At 44.5% G+C, this 18,680-nt stretch overlaps 1 protein-coding gene across 3 annotated transcripts in view; it reads right to left on the minus strand.

Annotated features, from left to right (window-relative positions):
• Window positions 1–18,680, minus strand: part of GDPD5 (glycerophosphodiester phosphodiesterase domain containing 5) — a 347,993-nt gene that overhangs the window by 33,645 nt on the left and 295,668 nt on the right. For all 3 annotated transcript variants that reach the window (XM_050930540.1, XM_050930546.1, XM_050930554.1), the window contains 2 exons: window positions 8,582–8,664; window positions 2,684–2,834 (listed from right to left, as the gene is read on the minus strand). In XM_050930540.1, coding sequence (XP_050786497.1) covers window positions 2,684–2,834; window positions 8,582–8,664 — 234 coding nt within the window. The remainder of the gene's footprint in view (window positions 1–2,683; window positions 2,835–8,581; window positions 8,665–18,680) is intronic.

Consider the following 18,680-nt stretch of genomic DNA (forward strand, 5'->3'; position numbering starts at 1 on the left):
TGGGTGAGGAGTACAATCAAGAGCATGAAAATACATCTGAAGAGTCTGGGAACATCTAATTCAGCCTATTTCATAATACAGAAACAGAAAGGTGGAGATAGAAAAGTGGAAAATTCAAAACGGATGAAGAAAATATTAATTAGCCTGTGGAACTCTCTGCCACAAGATATGATGAAGGTCAAGAGTTTACTATGCTTCTATAAAAGACTGGATGAATAGAAAGAATATCCAGAGTTATAACAGATTCATAGATTTGGTGGCCAGAAGTGACCACTGTGATTATCTAGTCTGAACTCCTGTATAGTAAGGCTGTAAGATTTCCCAGAATTGATTTAAAAATTCACAGTGATGGAGGATCTACCACAAGCCTTGGTAAGTTATTCCAAAGGTTAATTATGCTCACTTAAAAATTTGCACTTTATTTCCAGCCATACAATCTTGTTTTACTTTTGTCTGCTAGGACTGAAGAGGCCACTATAGTAAAGATTGAAAACCCAAAAGAATTTTGGAAGAGATTTAAACCTTCCTGCTTCAGAGAATAAAACAGCCTCTCGCCATGAGGTATCAAGTAGAAGTTTTCCTTTGGGGCAAGTTATCCCAGCATAGCTTCCTGAAGGGTTTCTTGCCCCTTCCTCTGAAGACGTCGGTGCAGGTCACTGTTGGATACAGGATCCGGGGCCAGACAGACCAGTGATCTGATCCAATCTAGTAGAATTACTGTGTTTCTCTACTTACATCCTTTCTAATGTGCTGTGGGACCCTTGGATGAAAAGTGCCATGCTTTGGTTTAAGACCATCTAAACATTATTATCCAACCACAAAGAATAACAAGAACGCAACCATGGGAAACACTACAAAAAAGCAGCCCTTCGGTGATAAGAACAAGAGATAGTGCTGACCCTTTAGATCAGTGGTGCCCAAACTCTTCCTGTTGCACTCCTACTCCCTTACCAGTAATGGAATCTGTCTGTGCCCTCCCCCCTCCATTACTGCACAGTTGGCACATCAGAAGAGGTTGGGTTGAAGGCGGAGCAAAGAGCAGAATTGGGGATAGGGGAGGAGCAGAAGCAGAGCCACGGCTGAGGCGGGTACATGGGGCTGAGAGGAACTGTGGCTGGGGGACGGAGCAGGGGGCCAAGCGGGACGGGGCCGGTTCGGGCCCTGCTGCACGCCCCCTGAATGTTCCTCCCCCTGCCTCCCCCAGGGGGGCAGCCCCACAGTTTGGGGACCACTGCTTTAGACATTCTTCCCATGCAGCAGGAAGTTATTTGGGTGTTGTTTTGTTTGGGAACTCAATGACGTTCAAAGAGAATTTACTCTGCAGGCCAATGAACCAGACAGACAGAATTACAAAGGGAGTCCATAATCGGTTACAGCACTACAGTGACACTGCCGGACAGATGTTGTGGCAGAGGAAATGCTAGATGCCACTATCAACAAGTCACTTCAGATGGATCCAGAGCTGCCAGTCCCCAATACGCTGTGCAGTCTGGAGAAGTTCCTTATCTGACAATGCAGAGGCGCTGCGATGTATTCATGAAATCTGTGTCACTTTCCATTAAACGTCCATGTCATCTCTATTGCACTCAGCCGAGAGTGAATCTGCCGTCAGCCCTGAGCTTTGTAAGGGAAGAAACGGTATTTGATAAAAATGGAGACCTTTTCTGCTCAGAATCCATTCACCCCACCCTATGATTTACATGTCAATCCACACACAGGAGGCATGGTGAGGGTTATTAAAAGCAAAATAAAAAGAGGAGGCATATTGCTGTTGGACTGGCAAATTGGATTAAGGATTTTAAAAACATTAGAACACTACAGGGTTTTTGCAACATCCCACTGATGTGCAGAGAGAAAGCAGAATACAACCATAAATTCTCATCTCCAAGGGGCTCACAATCAGGAGTATTTTAGCAAGAAAGGACAAGTGCTATATTCTCTGTAAGGAGCTGATTCAATATAAACACATCTCTTCTTTGCCTCTGCCTAACATGAGGATGGAGGAAGATTTTGACTGATGAGGAGTAACTCTGGAGGGCCTGCTGGGAGAACTCACGGCAGTAACAATAAGGAACAACACTTAACACTTTTATGTCCTATTTTCTTCATCTCTAAAAAGGGGAACTGAGAAACAGTGTAAGTGGCTTGCCCATGTTTTCAAGCAGGTGGGCAGCTTTAGAAGCCAGGTTTCTTTACTCTTAATCCATTGCCCTATCAACCGGCCACCAGTTCCCAGCAGATGCAAATACAAAATTCAATGTTTGTGCACCCAAGTCAGAGGTTCAGGATGTGCAAACACAGACCAATGCTTGGGCATTCCGTTTCAGAACCCCGGCGGGGGCCTCTGGAAGATTCCTTCAATCGACAGGCTGGAATTGGCTACAATGCTGTGCCAACCAAACAATCAGAATGGCAGAGCTAAGTTACCTGGTGCCACACGGTGAGCAGAGGGCAGAGTTGAATGGGGTTCACAGAGCAGCATAGGGGAAGCCTGGCTTGGTCCATTTACCCTTCATTAAACCCTTTTACTGAGGGGACGGCAGCAATCTCATCCACCTGACAGGGTCTGTGGTGTGAACTTTCATCCAATGTCCTGACTTTGGATACAGGGTACACAGCTCCCTCATTCCCTCCCTGCACCCAGATGGTAGGGACCCAATCTTCAGTACATTATCGCACGCACCTTTAGGAACCATTCTCCAGCATTAAGCCTCTCCAGGTCAGTCCAGTTGAACATGTAAGAATGCTCATAAGCCAGCTCTGGAAACACATCCTCCACGTTAGTTGTCCTCCTGAGCGTCTCATCGTGCATAAGAAATGGTACCCCATCATAGCTGCAAAGCAAACAAGCATCTTCATTAACCTGTGGCTATTCGCTAGCACGTACACCACATCAGAGAAGAATAGTTGCTGTCTGCTCCACCCTCTCTCCAGCTTTTCAGACCGGGGTTAAAATGTGGTCAAGATCTCAATTAATTTTGCGGGCCCTTAATGTTCTTGCTTCATTTACAAAGCTACACACACAGGAGAGAAAAATCTCTAAAATGCATTGCAGATGCTTCCATCCATTTCAAGGTTTACACAGCTCCATCCTTAACTTAGAGTTTCTCTTAGGATTTGGTAAACTAACTTGGATAAGAACAGAACTCCCCACCTGAGTGACTGCCAAAAAACTCAACCATTCTCCTGAGGCCCAAAACCCACTGAAAATTAATTATGAATCCTGTTAATTTTGTTTTATTATGGGAGGCCCTTTATATATATATATATATATATGTGTGTGTGTGTGTGTGTGTGTGTGTGTGTGTGTGTGTGTGTGTGTGTGTGTGTGTGTGTGTGTGTGTGTGTGTGTGTGTGTGTGTGTGTGTGTGTGTGTAAAGCAAATAATGCCTGCCTTGAAAGTGTAAACCTAAAAATTAGACAAAAGATAACATTTTCAAAAGCACCTGAGTCACTTAGGACCCCAATTTCCCCATGTAGGACCCTCAAGTCCCACAGAATTTCAATAGGTTTAGACTATTAAGTGCCTGACGCATTGTCTGCACAGGGGGTGACTGTGCGTAGGGTACATGTAGAACATGTTGCAGTGAAAAAAGTCTCTGGCACAGGCGATGTAGTGAGGAAAGGTTCCAGCAGCAGGGAGCTGCCTCCCTACTGCCAGAGCCTTTCTCTGCGGCTTGGGTGGGTAGACAGCCCTGTAGAAGGTTCTGCCATGTCTTTAATCTACTCGCATAAGCATTGTCTCGGCTATTTAAACTCATGCTGGGAGGCGTGCAGTGTGTGTACTCTACATGCTGCCATCAGTGTAGACATAGCCTAAGTCACTTTTGAAAATGGTATTTAGTATCCTGGGTTACCTAGGCACTTTTGAAAACATCACCTCACAAGTAACGAATGACAGCAACAGTGCAGTGGGAATGGAGGACAAAAGTTACTGAAGAAGAGTTATCCAGTTACTTGGGTTTAGCTATGGTGTTTTTTGGTGGTTCGTTTTTCATTTTGACCTGCTTTTGCACTTCCGGGACTTGGTTGGGGTAGGAAGCATACAAATATCGTAAGAGGCACAGTGCTTGTGTTATTTACAAGCCAGTTGGAAGCAGAAGATGCTGGGGGACCTCACAAGAGAGCCTAATCTTCACAAGATTCCCAGCCCAACTGCACAAAAATGTTCTGATAAACATACAAAGCAAACATGAAATCCAGAGTAGCCTTTTGAGATTCACCTTGCCCTAAATGGTCCAACTAGTACTACTCGGCAGTAGCATAAAGGATTTAGGCCACGAAGAGCTCTCCAGACATGAGCTGGCTAAATTTCACAATGCCCCTGTCAAGTACAGAAGCAGTATTCCCATTTCACAGATGGGAAAACTAGGAAGGGGATTAGGAGACTCGCCCCAGACCATAGATGGAGGTAGTGTTGAGGCTAGGATGAGCACTCTGGTTCTTAATCCCATGGGTCACATTACACCTCCCTGGCTCTCATTACATTATGAACTTTTTCAAAAAGAACTAACCATGGCATTAAACCTGAAATTAGTGAACAATTTTGTTGTGGATGTGGGAGCCAGAAAAGGATCCCTTGTTGTCCATAGCTGTACCGGCTCTGCAGTGCTAAAAGGTCCATAATTTGGTCAGAAAAACCAGATAGACTTGTAAGGCAGACCAGGCAGCAGATTAGCCGAGTTAAAAAGTTGTTATTTTTATTAAAAAATTTTCTGACCATAATCACACACACATTTCCTCTGAAGATATGGGTTAACCTAGAGAGGTGTGCTAGATTCAGAGTAAAATATACTAATCCATACAAGCAGCTGCAGAGGAGGGGGCAGATACCATGAACAGAATTTTGCCCCTTGAAGTAAACTAGCTGCATCTATGTACTGCCTATGGGCCCCACCCAGATGTTTAACAAACACTTCAACACTTCATGCATCTGAGGAAGTGGGTATTCACCCACGAAAGCTCATGCTCCAAAACGTCTGTTAGTCTATAAGGTGCCACAGGATTCTTTGCTGCTTAAACACTTCAAAGAAGATGACAGAAGAGTGGCAACATTAAAAGAAAAAGAGGGATCCCACAGAGGTTGAAGAGCTGTGGATGAGAATTCTTTGCTGCGGAGGTTTGAAATCTATCTCAGAGCAAACCCTTTGGAAAGAATAAGGCTCTAGACATGATTTTCGCAGTGGGGAAGACGGGTTGGGGCAGCTGTTCGTCGGGGATGTGCTACCACGCTTCTCCAGTCACCGGCTGGCCTGAGGTGCAGGGGGTGAAGCCTTGGAAACGGCCAGGGGTGTCAAAGCACAGATCCTCACTGTAGCGAGGCTCAAGAGGGAGACCTTGAATACGGACAGAGTTAACAGTAAAAACCCTTTTGAATCTAATTGGGAGTCTGCCAAGGAGTCTGTCTTGAGCTGGGAGCGGTACAAAGACCTACTTTAGTTGACAGAGCAAATGCAGTCCCAGCTTCACCACTGCCTGCGGAAGGGCCTTATCCAAAATGTCACTCAACCCTTGTTTTCTATTTCTAGCAAGAAATTATATAAACAGCCTTTCCACCTAAAGCAATACGCTGACACAGCACCAGTCCTGGCCAGAAGCACATCATGCCTCGACATCTGAAGGTCTTTCATATGGTTTAAAACGGCCGAGCAGACACGGAATGAAGAGTGTTGGATGTTTAAGGTAGAAAGGTGCCTACGACTTAGTACATCTCTCAGCACAGCGTACTCAGACACACTTTAACCACCATAGTGCCGTGCAGAAACCCTGTGTGGCCTTTAACGTTCCCTCCCCTTTCTAATCCCCTCTCTGGCCCCATCCAGGTGTACTGTCACTTGGAACGCCCAGGCTAAATAGCACCGTACAAACATACACAGGTAAGACAGGCACTGCATGTACAGTGAAGCCCTGACTTTATAAAGATCCTGCACGATGCATTTCATGAATCAAGGGGGGCATGATGTCAAGGAAACATGCAGACTCCACACTCCCATGGAGGCAGGGGAGTCAAAAGCTTTTCAATTGAAGTGCAGATGAGGGTTCTCCTGCAGAGGGCATTAGACAGCTCGGCAGCTGAAACACAGGACTGCCATTTCAGCAGCATGATGTGGTCCAGGCTCAGGATGCTTGAGTGATACTTTCAACTCCACAATTCTGCAAGGTCAGCTGACTCTGTTAGACTAGCTACACAAAGCGACCAGGATTATCCCCGACACACAAGCGATTATTTTGCTTCCAATAATATTCTCTTTGCAACAGTTAACAACTTCACTTCTGAATGACTCTAAAGGGATTAAGCCGCTATCAACCCTGATTTGTCCTTCAACACTGCAAAATGACCTCCCGCTACAGCGGACAGGAACTTCCACTAGGGTTTAAATCTGTTTGCTGTCAGACAGTGATTGCAAAAGAGAAGCCCTGATGTTCCAGCTCCATAACCCACAAGCCTATCTTTTATTGCAGAGACGCCTTTCAGATAGAATAACTCACCAAAGAGGTGGGGGGGGTTGTTGTTGTTGTTTTTTTTAAATACCAATTATGTGTCTCTCTTGTGGGTTAATTTCAAGCTATTTCTTAGCATCAGATATGAATCTGATCCACACTATATGCAAATGCAGTGTTACTATTAGATAAGCAAGAGAGGGTCACTGACTTTCAGCGTAGCAAAATGAAATCAGGAGAACCCACATCCTCCTCCATGCAAAGAACAAGTATCAGATTTAGCATCTAACCTAACAACGGAAACAGAAAGCATTCTCTCCAGGATTCAGCCTGGCACGTGTGCTTACAGCCCTGGGAAGGTACTAAAAGGAATGCCTTTTCTGAATGTGGTTTGCTATTTATCCACATCTCACATGCTAGTGAGCCCTCTTGCTATCCCTTCCCCATTTTGCCCTTCCTCTATTCTCCTCTCTCATTTACTTTTTTTTTTCCCCTGTGCCCCATTAATCTGTTCCACTTCATTCATTTTTGTTGCATGCAGATTGAGGAGAAGTCAGCTGAACAACATTAACCAGTTCTTAAACAGTGTGACACTCTTCTTTTTTTATATCTTCCACTGAACACACTTCAATTTGGTCCAAAAGTGCATGTTCAAAGACAAGCAGCAGGAACTTCAGATATGTGTCTGTGACTTGCATCTTCTAATTCAAAATAAATATCCCATCTAACCTTACATATATAGCTGGTCTCCCTCGCTGCTGCATATTCTTTATTACACATAATCCTGCACCGGGCCTTAAATTAGCTTCTCGGGCAAGGGCTATCCTTCTACTCTGTGTTTACACACAGCGGTTCTACCATGGGGCCCTGAGCCTGACTGCCGCTGCCAGGTGCTACCATAATAGCAGTCACACCGTCACCCTTAAAAATGTCCCCTTGAAGTTTTGCCTCCCATTCAGTAGGAGCAAACAACAGTGGAAGTTTGTTGTACAGATGATGTCGAATCTGCTTTCTGCAAATGTGCACACGTTGTATGTCTATGAAGAAAACATGCATCAAATATTTATATTTAAGAGATCGAGGAGGTCTGAGGAAATTAAATGCAGAACCCGAGGAGTTGTGAAGGCTAGGACTATAACAGCGTTTAAAATAGAACTGGATAAATTCACGGTGGTTAAGTCCACTAATGGCTATTAGCCAGGATGGGTAAGGAATGGTGTCCCTAGCCTCTGTTTGTGAGAGGGTGGAGATGGATGGCAGGAGAGAGATCATTTGATCACTGCCTGTTAGGTTCACTCTCTCTGGGGCACCTGGTATTGGCCACTGTCGGTAGACAGATACTGGGCTAGATGGACCTTTGGTCTGACCCGGTACAGCCTTTCTTATGTTTTTATGTTCAATTCCCCTCTTAGACATTTTTTATGTGAGAATAACTCCACGCTTTCAAAGATTCCCCCTAACTCAGCCTTGCCAAGTTCTACAGAGGAGAACTGATTTTTTTTTGGGTGAGGGGGGAGAGAAGATGGGGGAACAGGTAGATAAAAGTCTAATTAAATTTTCTTCATCTTTAGCATCATGGTAAGGGAAAGCTAAGAGATTTTGTGTCTGGGCTGGTAAATTCCCATGGCCGTTTTAACTCGGGTAGCACTTGAACAATGCAATGAAAAAATTTAGGACTTTCATCCTCCTTCCCTGCCAACAGAACTTCACTATAGCCAAGCTCTTTACAAGCAGGTTCCACTGTACTCCTTTGGAGAAGGCAGCCAGACTAAGGCAAACCAGCCCCATGTTGTTTTATTTCATCATAATAAAGCAAAATATCGACAAGATGGCACCCTGTCGTGAATTTTGGCCCTTAATATGAAGGTCAGTAGAAAGTCTGGTTTCCTTTATAATTTAATTTTTAATCATTGTGCCAGCCAAATGACTAACATACATACTTTATAAATAGCAGCATATGAGAAGATACACGCACATTCTCCAAGAGGCCTTTCTCAGAGGATGCTACAGATACTGCAGTGGAAAACTTAAGTGGCAAAATTCAGATCTGGAACCAAAACAAAGCAGATCTAGGGATTTGGGTTGGACCGGTCACTAAAGAAAATCATTGCACTTGAAGCAAACAGTTACACAGACTTGCCTTATCACGACGTCAGCTTGCACTCCGTATGTTTTCTGCTCCACTGCTTTTTGGAAGGACATCAGAGTGTTTTCTGGGGCCAGCTAGGGAAGAAGCAGTGAAAAAGTGTATTAATAAAGTATGAAATGTTTATAAAGCCCTCTTTCAGTAAGCCACACATGATGCTGCAGTAACAACACAACAAATAAATCAAAATACCTACAAGAGGTAATTAAAAGGTTGAAGAGACAACAAATCACCATGACTGAAAAAAAATATTACAAGACTTCATAAATTGTACTCAGTGAGAATCATGTTACATCACTGGAATGAACTGGCTACGGGTAGTACGTGTAATGACTACCGCCCTTCATAGATGGAACTGAATCTGGCCAGCAGCATGCTTTAAATCTGTTAGCTGCTAACAGAGATTCTCCTTTACTCAGTTGGTAGGGGCCAGTGCATTCTGAGATCTGTACCGAATGATCATGATGCGCATCCAAGTCCTAGTGAGCTCTGGATTTGTCATCATATGCTGTTTAAAAGGTTTGGTAACGTGTACCAGTCAGCTGCAATGGTTCTCAAATTGTGGTTTATAGATGACTGATGGCCTGTAGAGTGCTTGTTGGGGTGCCCATAAAGGCTGGCTGGCTACATGGAGTTGGCACCCCTCAGTCACAGCTATCCATGGGTGCTGGAATTAGGGGTGCTGCTTGAAGAGGTTTGGCTTTGGCTTGAAGAGGTTTTCAGCAATGTACACACTATTTTACAAAAATAAGAGTAAGCCACAATGTCTGTCTAGAAAAGTTTCCAATCAAACACAGACTAGTCAAACAGACAAGGAAAGGAGGGGAACACCCACAACCCTCAACACATGAGTCACATGAGGTCAAGGTAAAGATGACTATTTCAAATAAGTGCAATGTCCAAAAATGCCAGAAGGGGGCAGCATTCAAGCAAAGATCCTGGACTACCAGCAAAAACATATTTGAGGTTACCCTTTGCTAAAGTACTCCCTGCTCTTGCATAGCTTTCAGAGTCTCTTGTCTTACCAAGTAGCTCAGGTTTCATTAAGATGAACAAAGCAAGCTGATCCTGTTTCCACTTAGCATCACCTGACAGTCTCTTCCCCAGGCTGCAGTCACTCACACAGAAACAACAGACTGGCACCTGCCCAGACGAGGTCTGAGCCTGACCCTATGTGGGGTAGCTTAAGAAAGAGAAATGCAAGGCTGGTGTATGGACACAGTGTCTGAGTTAGGCGCTGTTGTGAACACAGGCCTCACATCTGCTTTTTAAACCTCACTTATACTATAAAATTCTAACTATGTTAATATAAAAAATATAAAACTATTATCAATAGCTATTTACAAGAGATCAAAGAGAAAAGCTGGAGAAATCTGTGGACACTGGGTTTCCGACTCAGGCCACATGGCGGTAAGAAGGAACTGGAGAGCTGCTGGCCCATACTGCCTCCTACACCATTGGTCTGGAGCATGTGTGGGCCAGTGGACACTACTTGTTCGACTCGGGTGCATGAGAACCAGCACTCAAAGAAGAATGTGGATTTTGGCCAATGCTTTCTCTGCCCAGTCACGGTACTTCTCTCACTGAGCTAAGCACAATGAATGACTAGAAATATAAACCCAACTGCATCATCAAAAGGCAAATAAGAAATCGTACCCACAGTGATTATAAACAAGTTGCTAAATATTTCCACGTTAAGCAGTGAAGCTTCTCTGAGGATCTGTCTATGGAATATTGAAAAACAACAACAAATTAGACCAACCCCACAGCACAGATTCCACAGATCAACATGTTGGTGGTTGTTATTGTCAAGGTTAACTTCTGGGAGAAACCATGACACCAGGACCCAACCACATGGACACTACACGACACCTCAACGTTATCAACCTAACAAGATAACCCTCACTGGGAACTGAATTATCTGTACTCTCCAAGGGACTGAATGTCTGCCTTGCCACAGAACCTTAAACCATCCTAACGTGTAGAACTAGAAACATTCATTCACCAACTCCACCTCAAGGAATTTTCACAACGAAGACATCACCCACAGCTACCACATCTGCACCAACAGTCACAAGCAAAAAAAAATCCAACCATTGGTTAATGATCAAATCAGCAGACAAAGGAGGTACCATTGTAGGCCTCAATCATGACTAAGGCTAAGATTTAGTCATAAGTATTTTTAGTAAAAGTCATGGGCAATAACTGCCCGTGACTTGTACTATAAATACCTCTGACCAAATCTTAGCTGCTCTGGGAGGCTTGGGTGGGGTGGGGGTGGGGGCAAAGGGGGGAACCCTAGGGGCACCGCTGCTGCTCTGGGACTGCTGCTCCAGGGCCTCCCCTGGGACTGTTACTACTCCAGTGGCCCCGGGGCTGCTCTAGCAGTGGCTGGTATGGCTGGCTCCGGGGCTGCCCCAGCCGCTCAGGTAGCCTTGGGGACAGGTGCCCTGGCCACTGAAGAAGTCACAGAGGTCCCAGAAAGTTACAGAATCCATGACCTCCATGACAGACTTGCAGCCTTACTCATGACAACTGCGTTAATGAGCCCACCAACAATTTTGACACCACCTACTATAAAGAACTGAAGGAATACCTACACCATAATCCACCCAGGAATTTAAAGATCTAATCAAATCGTTCCCCAAACAACTTCAAGAGAACCTCTATAACCTCATCCCCCTGAATTCACCCTAGAGAACTTCTACATGCTTTCCAAGATACACCAGGGAACTCAGGCAGACCCATCATATCTGGCCATGGCACTTTTACTGAAGGAACATTAGGACCTAAGGAAACCATCCTCCAAAAGGCCAGTTTCCTCCAGGACACAACCAAGTTCTTCCAGAAACTCTGCAACATTAACAAGCTCCCTCAGAACACCATCCCTGCACCTATGGAAGTCAATTTCCCATACGGCAAACCAGGGGCGGCTCTAGACATTTCGCTGCCCCAAGCACGGCAGCATGCCGCGGGGGGCGCTCTGCCAGTCGCCAGTCCCGCAGCTCCGGTAGACCTCCCGCAGGCGTGCCGCCAAAGGCAGCCTGCTTGCCGCCCTCCTGGCGACCGGCAGAGTGCTCCCCACGGCATGCCGCCCCAAGCATGCGCTTGGCGTGCTGGGGCCTGGAGCCGCCCCTGCACCAAACATCCCTCACCACAATGGCATTGCTGCCTGCCTCAGATATCAACACCACTCAGAAATCCACTGCAAACATCTCCAAACTCATCCATTTCATCCTAGCCTGTAACAACTTTACCTTGAACAACAAATATTTTGTCCAAACGATGGGAACAGCCATGGGTCCTAAGATGGCTCCTCAACATGCCAACCTGTTTATAGGCCACTCACAGATTTTCCCCACATCTCAACACCCACCACCCGTCCATCACATTCGCTCTAGATTAGCACTCCCACACCAGCATCAGCTTCTGGGACAGCACAATCAACTTCAACAAGGGAAACCCCACGGATTACCACACTTACCTCCACAGATCCAGTAACCACCCTAGACACACCAAGAAATCTATTATCTACAGTTAGGCACTCAAATACCACAGAATATGCTCAGAAGAGAAAGTCTGGGATACACATCTCCACACACTTAAAACCACCTTCACTAAACAAGCACACTCCACCAGAAAAGTAGATCACATCATGGAGTGGGCCACCCAAATACTCTGGGAGAACCTGCTTCAATACAGAAAATAAAATCCCCTCCGACTGTGCACTCCTCATTGTCACGTACCACCCCACATTGGAACCCAAATGGGATAGCATCAAACAATTACAATCTATACTACATGGGACCCCATCCTGAAAGAAATCTTTCCTGAATTCCCTCTTCTGGCCTTCAAATATCCCTTCCCCCCCGCCAGCGTTGCCACGCTCATCATCCGAAGCAAGTTCCCCACAGATCAGGACACACCAACTTAAAGCAGCAACAGAGCAACAGCTGCAAAACCTGCAAACATCTCTCTACTTCTCTGATGATGAATACCCTCGCCCCCCTCCAAACACACCTTTCAAGATCTCTGGGTCCTACACATGCCTATCACAACATGTAGCGTCTCTCATCCAGTGCATCAAATGCCCCAGCAACAACTATGTGGGTGAAGTCAGACAATCACTATGCTGTTGAAAGAAATCACAGAGAAAAATTATAAAAAACAAAAACACTCTATTACCTGTGGGTCAACACTTTTCACAAAGCAAATCACACTTCTCAGTCCTTTGTCCTCTAAGGAAACCTGCACAATGCCTTCAAAAGATGAGCCTGGGAACTTTAATGCATAACTTTGCTGGTCACTAAAAAAAAATGGACTTCATAGAAACCCTGGTTTTACAACCCATTACAACAATTTGTAACACACTCTGCTAGCAACTAACCCTCCATTGTGTCCTGTGACTGCAGAAGTGTTAATTGCCCACTTCATTTTAAGCGTGAATCCCTTGGGTTTAATAATCTGTCCCACCTTCTATTTAGCTTGGACAATCTGGTTACTTTCTCCTGACCTGAGGAAGAGCTCTGTGAAGCTCACAGGTTTGTCCTTTCCACTAGTAGAAGTTGTTCCAACAACAGATTTTAAAATGTTATTAAAATTAATGTTTAAAATTAAATGTACAAAAGTTAATGGGGAAGGTACTGTACACCTGGGGTCCGGCTTGAGTTATGAGGAATTACAGGTATCAGTCACAAGGATCACGAGATACATATATGTTACATAACCAGCATAGGTCCAGATTGGGGTGTGGGAGTTTTTAAAGTGTCAGTGGATAAGTGGGCTCAGGTACGGCACCCACACCTCACCCCCCTTCTGTCTCACAAATTTTCCCAAGATGGAGGTGTGGCTGAATGAATAAGGTCCTACGCATACTGCAAACTTGCCGTTTAAACACCATGCTTCAGCACGGGAGCACCGTGCACCAAGTGAGAACAAGATTTATCTGCGTGGATGAGAAGAAGCTGTGTTCTGCTCTTCACCAATCACCTCCCTGGTGGTCTAGTGGCTAGGATTTGGCACTCTTACTGCAGCGGCCAGGGTTCGATTGCCAGTCAGGGAAAGAAACTTTCCATCAACATCTATTGAACAAATCAAACCAAGGTTAAAACACTAATATGGGTGTTGTTCAGGCAAACCCAAACTACATTCTGACTCCAGCAGTACTAGGAAATGGTAGGTTTTGTAGTACAGAGGGGGCCCAAAGCTGAATGGCCATGGGAATCTTGGTCTCCACAGGGAAAAATTGTGGGAGAAGATCCACAAAGGAACTGTAATAAAACAAGAATAGATTTCGATGCTGCCAGACATTCTTCAAGAGTCTCCACAAGGTAAATTGAAAATGACACACAACAGCTTAGACTGAGCCAAATTAAAATACATAAGTGGCATTGCTGTGCACTGATACAATGGCTCTACTCCAGAAGCAGCTGCGTGTCAGTGGTGAGCGAAATGATTCTTGTATATGTAAAGCTCTTTAGGAGCCTCTGCTCTGAGAGAGGCACTAGACAGAGCACATGCACGGAAGAGTGTATTTCAGCCATTTTGAAACAGCTTGAAACTTTCACTTGGACATTGGTCATTTGGCCTCTAATACCACCCCCACATGTAAAATGACAGATCAAAGCTTACTAAGAAAACTGTTTCTTTGGGACACTCTCTTGATTTGCCACCCGATCATATAATATTGGCTGTCTAAAGGCTGTACTGAGCAGCATTTCAGATGCAGTGTATTTGGGCCAGGCTGACACAAACACCATGGTGAGACTGCAGTTTAAAGCTGGGATGTTCACTGAAATTCTGTGGAAGTTGGGAACCTGACCCCTTTAGACACCTTTGAAAACCCCAGCATCTGTACCCAGACAGAAGCAGTGCTGGGTGAAAATGCAGTTTCAAGCCATGGAGAGGTTTCTGCAGAGCTGTTTCAGTTCCTCTGGGGCTTGCAGAGTTCAGTTTCACTGTTAAGGAACCAGAAAACTCAAAGTAAAAAGTGCAGCACAAGCCATGTTTTGTCTGGCTGCTGGAAGAACACCCTGCAAACTCCCTGGTTTCTCAAAAATTCAACTCAGAATCACAAATCAGCTCAGGCTCACTTAAAACATGCCCCAGACTCACCAGCTTCAGGAAGCCTAGATTTGTCCCTACACTCGGCTCTAGTGCTAATGCTGGATGTTCAGAGGAACAAGCATATCACAACTCAGCTCCAGGAACGGAGGCTGTATAGCCAGTGCCATCAAAATTCACTATTTGCCACTCTGCAGTGACTGTGACCCTGTGGGATCTCCTGCTAAGGAAGATACCAAGTCTACAGCAGGAACCTCGGGTGGTGGATCCTAAATGTTTAAAATAGTGCCCACTGTGCACTAGATTCTCAGCTGGAATAAACCATCTAGCTCCACTGAAGCCAACAGCACAGTGCTGAATGACGACAGTGGAGGATCAGGCTCTAAAGGTGGTCTATCTTGTAATTCCAATGATATATAACTTGAAGTGCTACGAAGCTGTGCAATAGCTGGTCTATGTAACCACGTGATCTCCTTACCAGACATTCTTAGCCTCTCTAGCTCACTTTTCTTATGTGTGCAACATTCATTTGTTGATCTAACTTCAAGCTACTCTACGTTCTCCAGGGCAAGGACTGCCCCTTCCACTGCATGTGTGTGTGTGCAAGCAGAATCTAGCTGAAACCACTGCCTGTCAGGCTATTTTTGTCTCATTGTTTCCTTGTACTCCCCCATCCATATCCATCGGTTGTCCCTCATCTCATAGTTAGACTGTGAGCTCTTTGGAGCTGAGACAGTCTTGTTACTCTGTGTTTATACAACACCTGGCACAACGGGGTTCTGGTCCTGGGGCTGCGGGAATATAAATTAGTAACAATGGGGTACTGATCCTGATTGGAGCCTTTGGGTACCACCACAATACAGATACACAAATATAATCATTAGAATTTAGACTCAATCCCTCCTTTATCTACAACTGTTGATTCTCCATTTTTCACAAGGCCTCTTCCCCAACCAATTTCTACACCACTTCACTATTCCCTGTGCCTGGGCATACGGAAGTGTCAATTAGTGCTGGCTTTATTATAGCTCTTAAGCTGACAACTCCTTCACACACAACTATGCATAGCATCCAAGAGAACGTAAGCAAGCCAGGGACCTTCACAAATCAAAACACACTCCCTTTAGACCAGCCTTTCTTTATTCCCCGAGGTCTGCTCAGCACTGCTGGAAAGCACTTCCCCCTGCCCAGCCGCTTCATGCTTGCAAAGTGATTTTAAAACCAGAGCTGTGAGCTTTGAAGAGGATCCTTTGTAAAGGAGCATTGGGATTATCCAAGCGGAATACAATTGACTCCCACCAGCCTCCCTTCTCCCTAGAAAAGCAGGAAATGCAAAGCAAATAGTGACATATTTAGCACAGATGTGCCCAAGGGAGCTAGCCACTGTCACAACAAAGTCATCTACTTGGAGTATAAGGAGTTTGTTTAGTTTTAAGGGGTTTTTTTTGGTTTTGTTGTGGTTTTTTTTTTAAATTCTCCAGCAAAAACTGTAAAACAGAGATGAATAACTTCCAGATGTAAATATTTATATCACTACTAGGAATAAGTTGCTCCTTTAGTCCAATGTTAACTGGCAGATTTTCTTTAGAAAACCCTTGCTCTATTGCCATCTGGTATAACTGGGTTTTTTCAGAGAACAAAGTTATAGGAAAGTCAACCCGAGGGAAAGATCACAGGAATGTTTTCATTCTAAGGCCTGATCACGCAAGCCCCGTCAGGATCAAGACTCCTCCAAATGCCAACTGGAATATTCTATGCAGAGAGTGCTTGGAAAATTGGTTCTTGACAGTGGAGCTTGATTTAAATTGATCACTTGCAAAGATCAGTCCAAAAATCTACCTCTCAGTGATTGCTGAAGGAGAGAATGGAGCAAATAATTTGCAGTGAATTACTTATTCCACAAACGTAGTCTGTTTTCCACAGAGAACATTCACAAGCCAATTGCAACTTCCTTAAGTTTATTATCTAAATTAATATCCTTCTGCATTTTTGTTCTATGGATTTGTTGTGAATATTCTAAATGTGAACGGAGCTGCTTTTCTGCAATGGATCAGATAAGTCAAACAACATTGTTTCTGTCCTCTGATTGGCTGTGCATGCAAGAACTTTTGTTGCCATTAGCCAAGTTTGCTTCAAACTTCTTGGATGACTCGAATGTTTTGGGGAAATGAACAAAGAAGGGGTGCAAATAAACTCAGTTCATTGTAAAATTAAATAGAATAGTTACAGAACAGTCCCAGCATTATTCACGCAGCTGTACTGAAGGATCTGGCGCTTGCTTATACTGATACACGAGAAGGATTAGATAGGAAGGGAATTTCTTGGTATTTTGTACCAAGTACCACTTCGTGGGTAAGCAGTTATAACCAGCCTTGACATGGTGACAGAATAAGATCTGGAAGACGGAGTTTTTCTTCTGTGCAAGTCAGATTTGGGTAGTTCACAGTTTCATGGATCCGTATGTATTGTTTATATCTCAATGCCCAAAGGCCCCACTCAGGACAAATGTTGTGCTAGGCATTATACAAACAGAGCAAAAAGACAGTTTATATTCTGAACAGACAAGACTGCAGAAGGATGGGCAATATAGTGATTATTTGGACAGAGGAAGGGTGGTCCACTGGTTAGGGCACTAGACTGGGACTCAGGAGACCCTCAGCAATCCAATGTTCTGCCACCAACTTTCGGTGCTGCTTGGGCAAGTCACTCAGTCTCTCCGTGCCTCCGTTCCTCATCAGTGCAGTAGTACTGCACTACTTCACAGGGATGATGGGAGGATAAAGGCATTTTTAAAATGGTGTGGTTTTCAGATACTACAGAACTTCGGGTAGAGAGAATGATTGAGAGTCAGTGGGTCCCTACACCTGTTATCACTAACGGTCTTGACACTTACAGCCTGCCCCAAAAATGACTACTATCAAAATAGCAGCAAACCATTTCTCTTCAAAGGCTTCCGTTGGAATTCCCTGCCTACAATGCTCTTTCCGCCTCATGTTTCACTTGTTAGGGGATTCGTTTCAGGAGTGACATTGTTAAAACCAGGTTTTAAACGGTAAAAAGGTTTCAAAATAACCCCCTCCCATTCCCCAAATAAAGAGTTACGCTCACATTTGAAGAGTGTACAGGAAATAGGCCTCATGCAAATCAGTCCCAGGGAGCTGAGGCCTTTTGTACAAAGCCGGGTGTTTCTCCCACTTCTGGGCTTTGTTTTGTCTAATTCAAAACAGGAAAGGTTTAGGAGTTTTTAGACCCACATAACAAACCCGTAGAGACCCTTCGTTAAAGGATTCTTTTCAAGTTTTGCTTCACTAGAGGGGAAGGGATTTGTCTTGTTTACTCAAGGTCCTAAAATACTCCCATGAATTATGGATCACAGAGCTTGTGGGGGAGTTAGACCCTTTGAATCGCAGCAGGTTTGGTATAGCATCACAATATAATCTCCCACATGGCTTCTGAGACTTACCACAAACTTCAGCCAAGGAAACCATATTCCCTAATGGGATAAGAAGTGAGACATTGACCTAATAGACAGATGAAACGTCTTAGCTTTGAATCAGCTTCTCATAATGATCCCAAAGGATTCCAATACATTTAGTGGACTATACATATTCAGCACTACTGGTACAGCCACCTTGAGGATGGAAGGAGGTAACCAAGAATGCAGCAACGGGGGAAGAAACATTTGGGCCAAGGAGACCAGGCAAAACTTACAAAATATGCTATTAGATATTTAATAGCTAGATAAGAAGTTTTTATTGTTTTAAGGTCTCAGTTGGACGACAGACTCTAGGTGCAGCAAAAAAACTTTTTGCAGCAAAAAAACTTCAGGACCAGACTTCAAAGAGAAACTGCTGAGCTTCAGTTCATCTGCAAATTTGACACCATCAGCTCAGGATTGAACAAAGACTGTGAATGGCTTGCCAACTACAGAACCTGTTTCTCCTCTCTTGGTTTTCACACCTCAACTGCTAGAACATGGCCTCGTCCTCCCTGATTGAACTGACCTCGTTATCTCTAGCTTGCTTACTAG

The sequence above is a fragment of the Gopherus flavomarginatus genome, chromosome 1, assembly GCF_025201925.1.
Source record: "Gopherus flavomarginatus isolate rGopFla2 chromosome 1, rGopFla2.mat.asm, whole genome shotgun sequence".
Classification (NCBI taxonomy): Eukaryota; Metazoa; Chordata; order Testudines; family Testudinidae; genus Gopherus; species Gopherus flavomarginatus.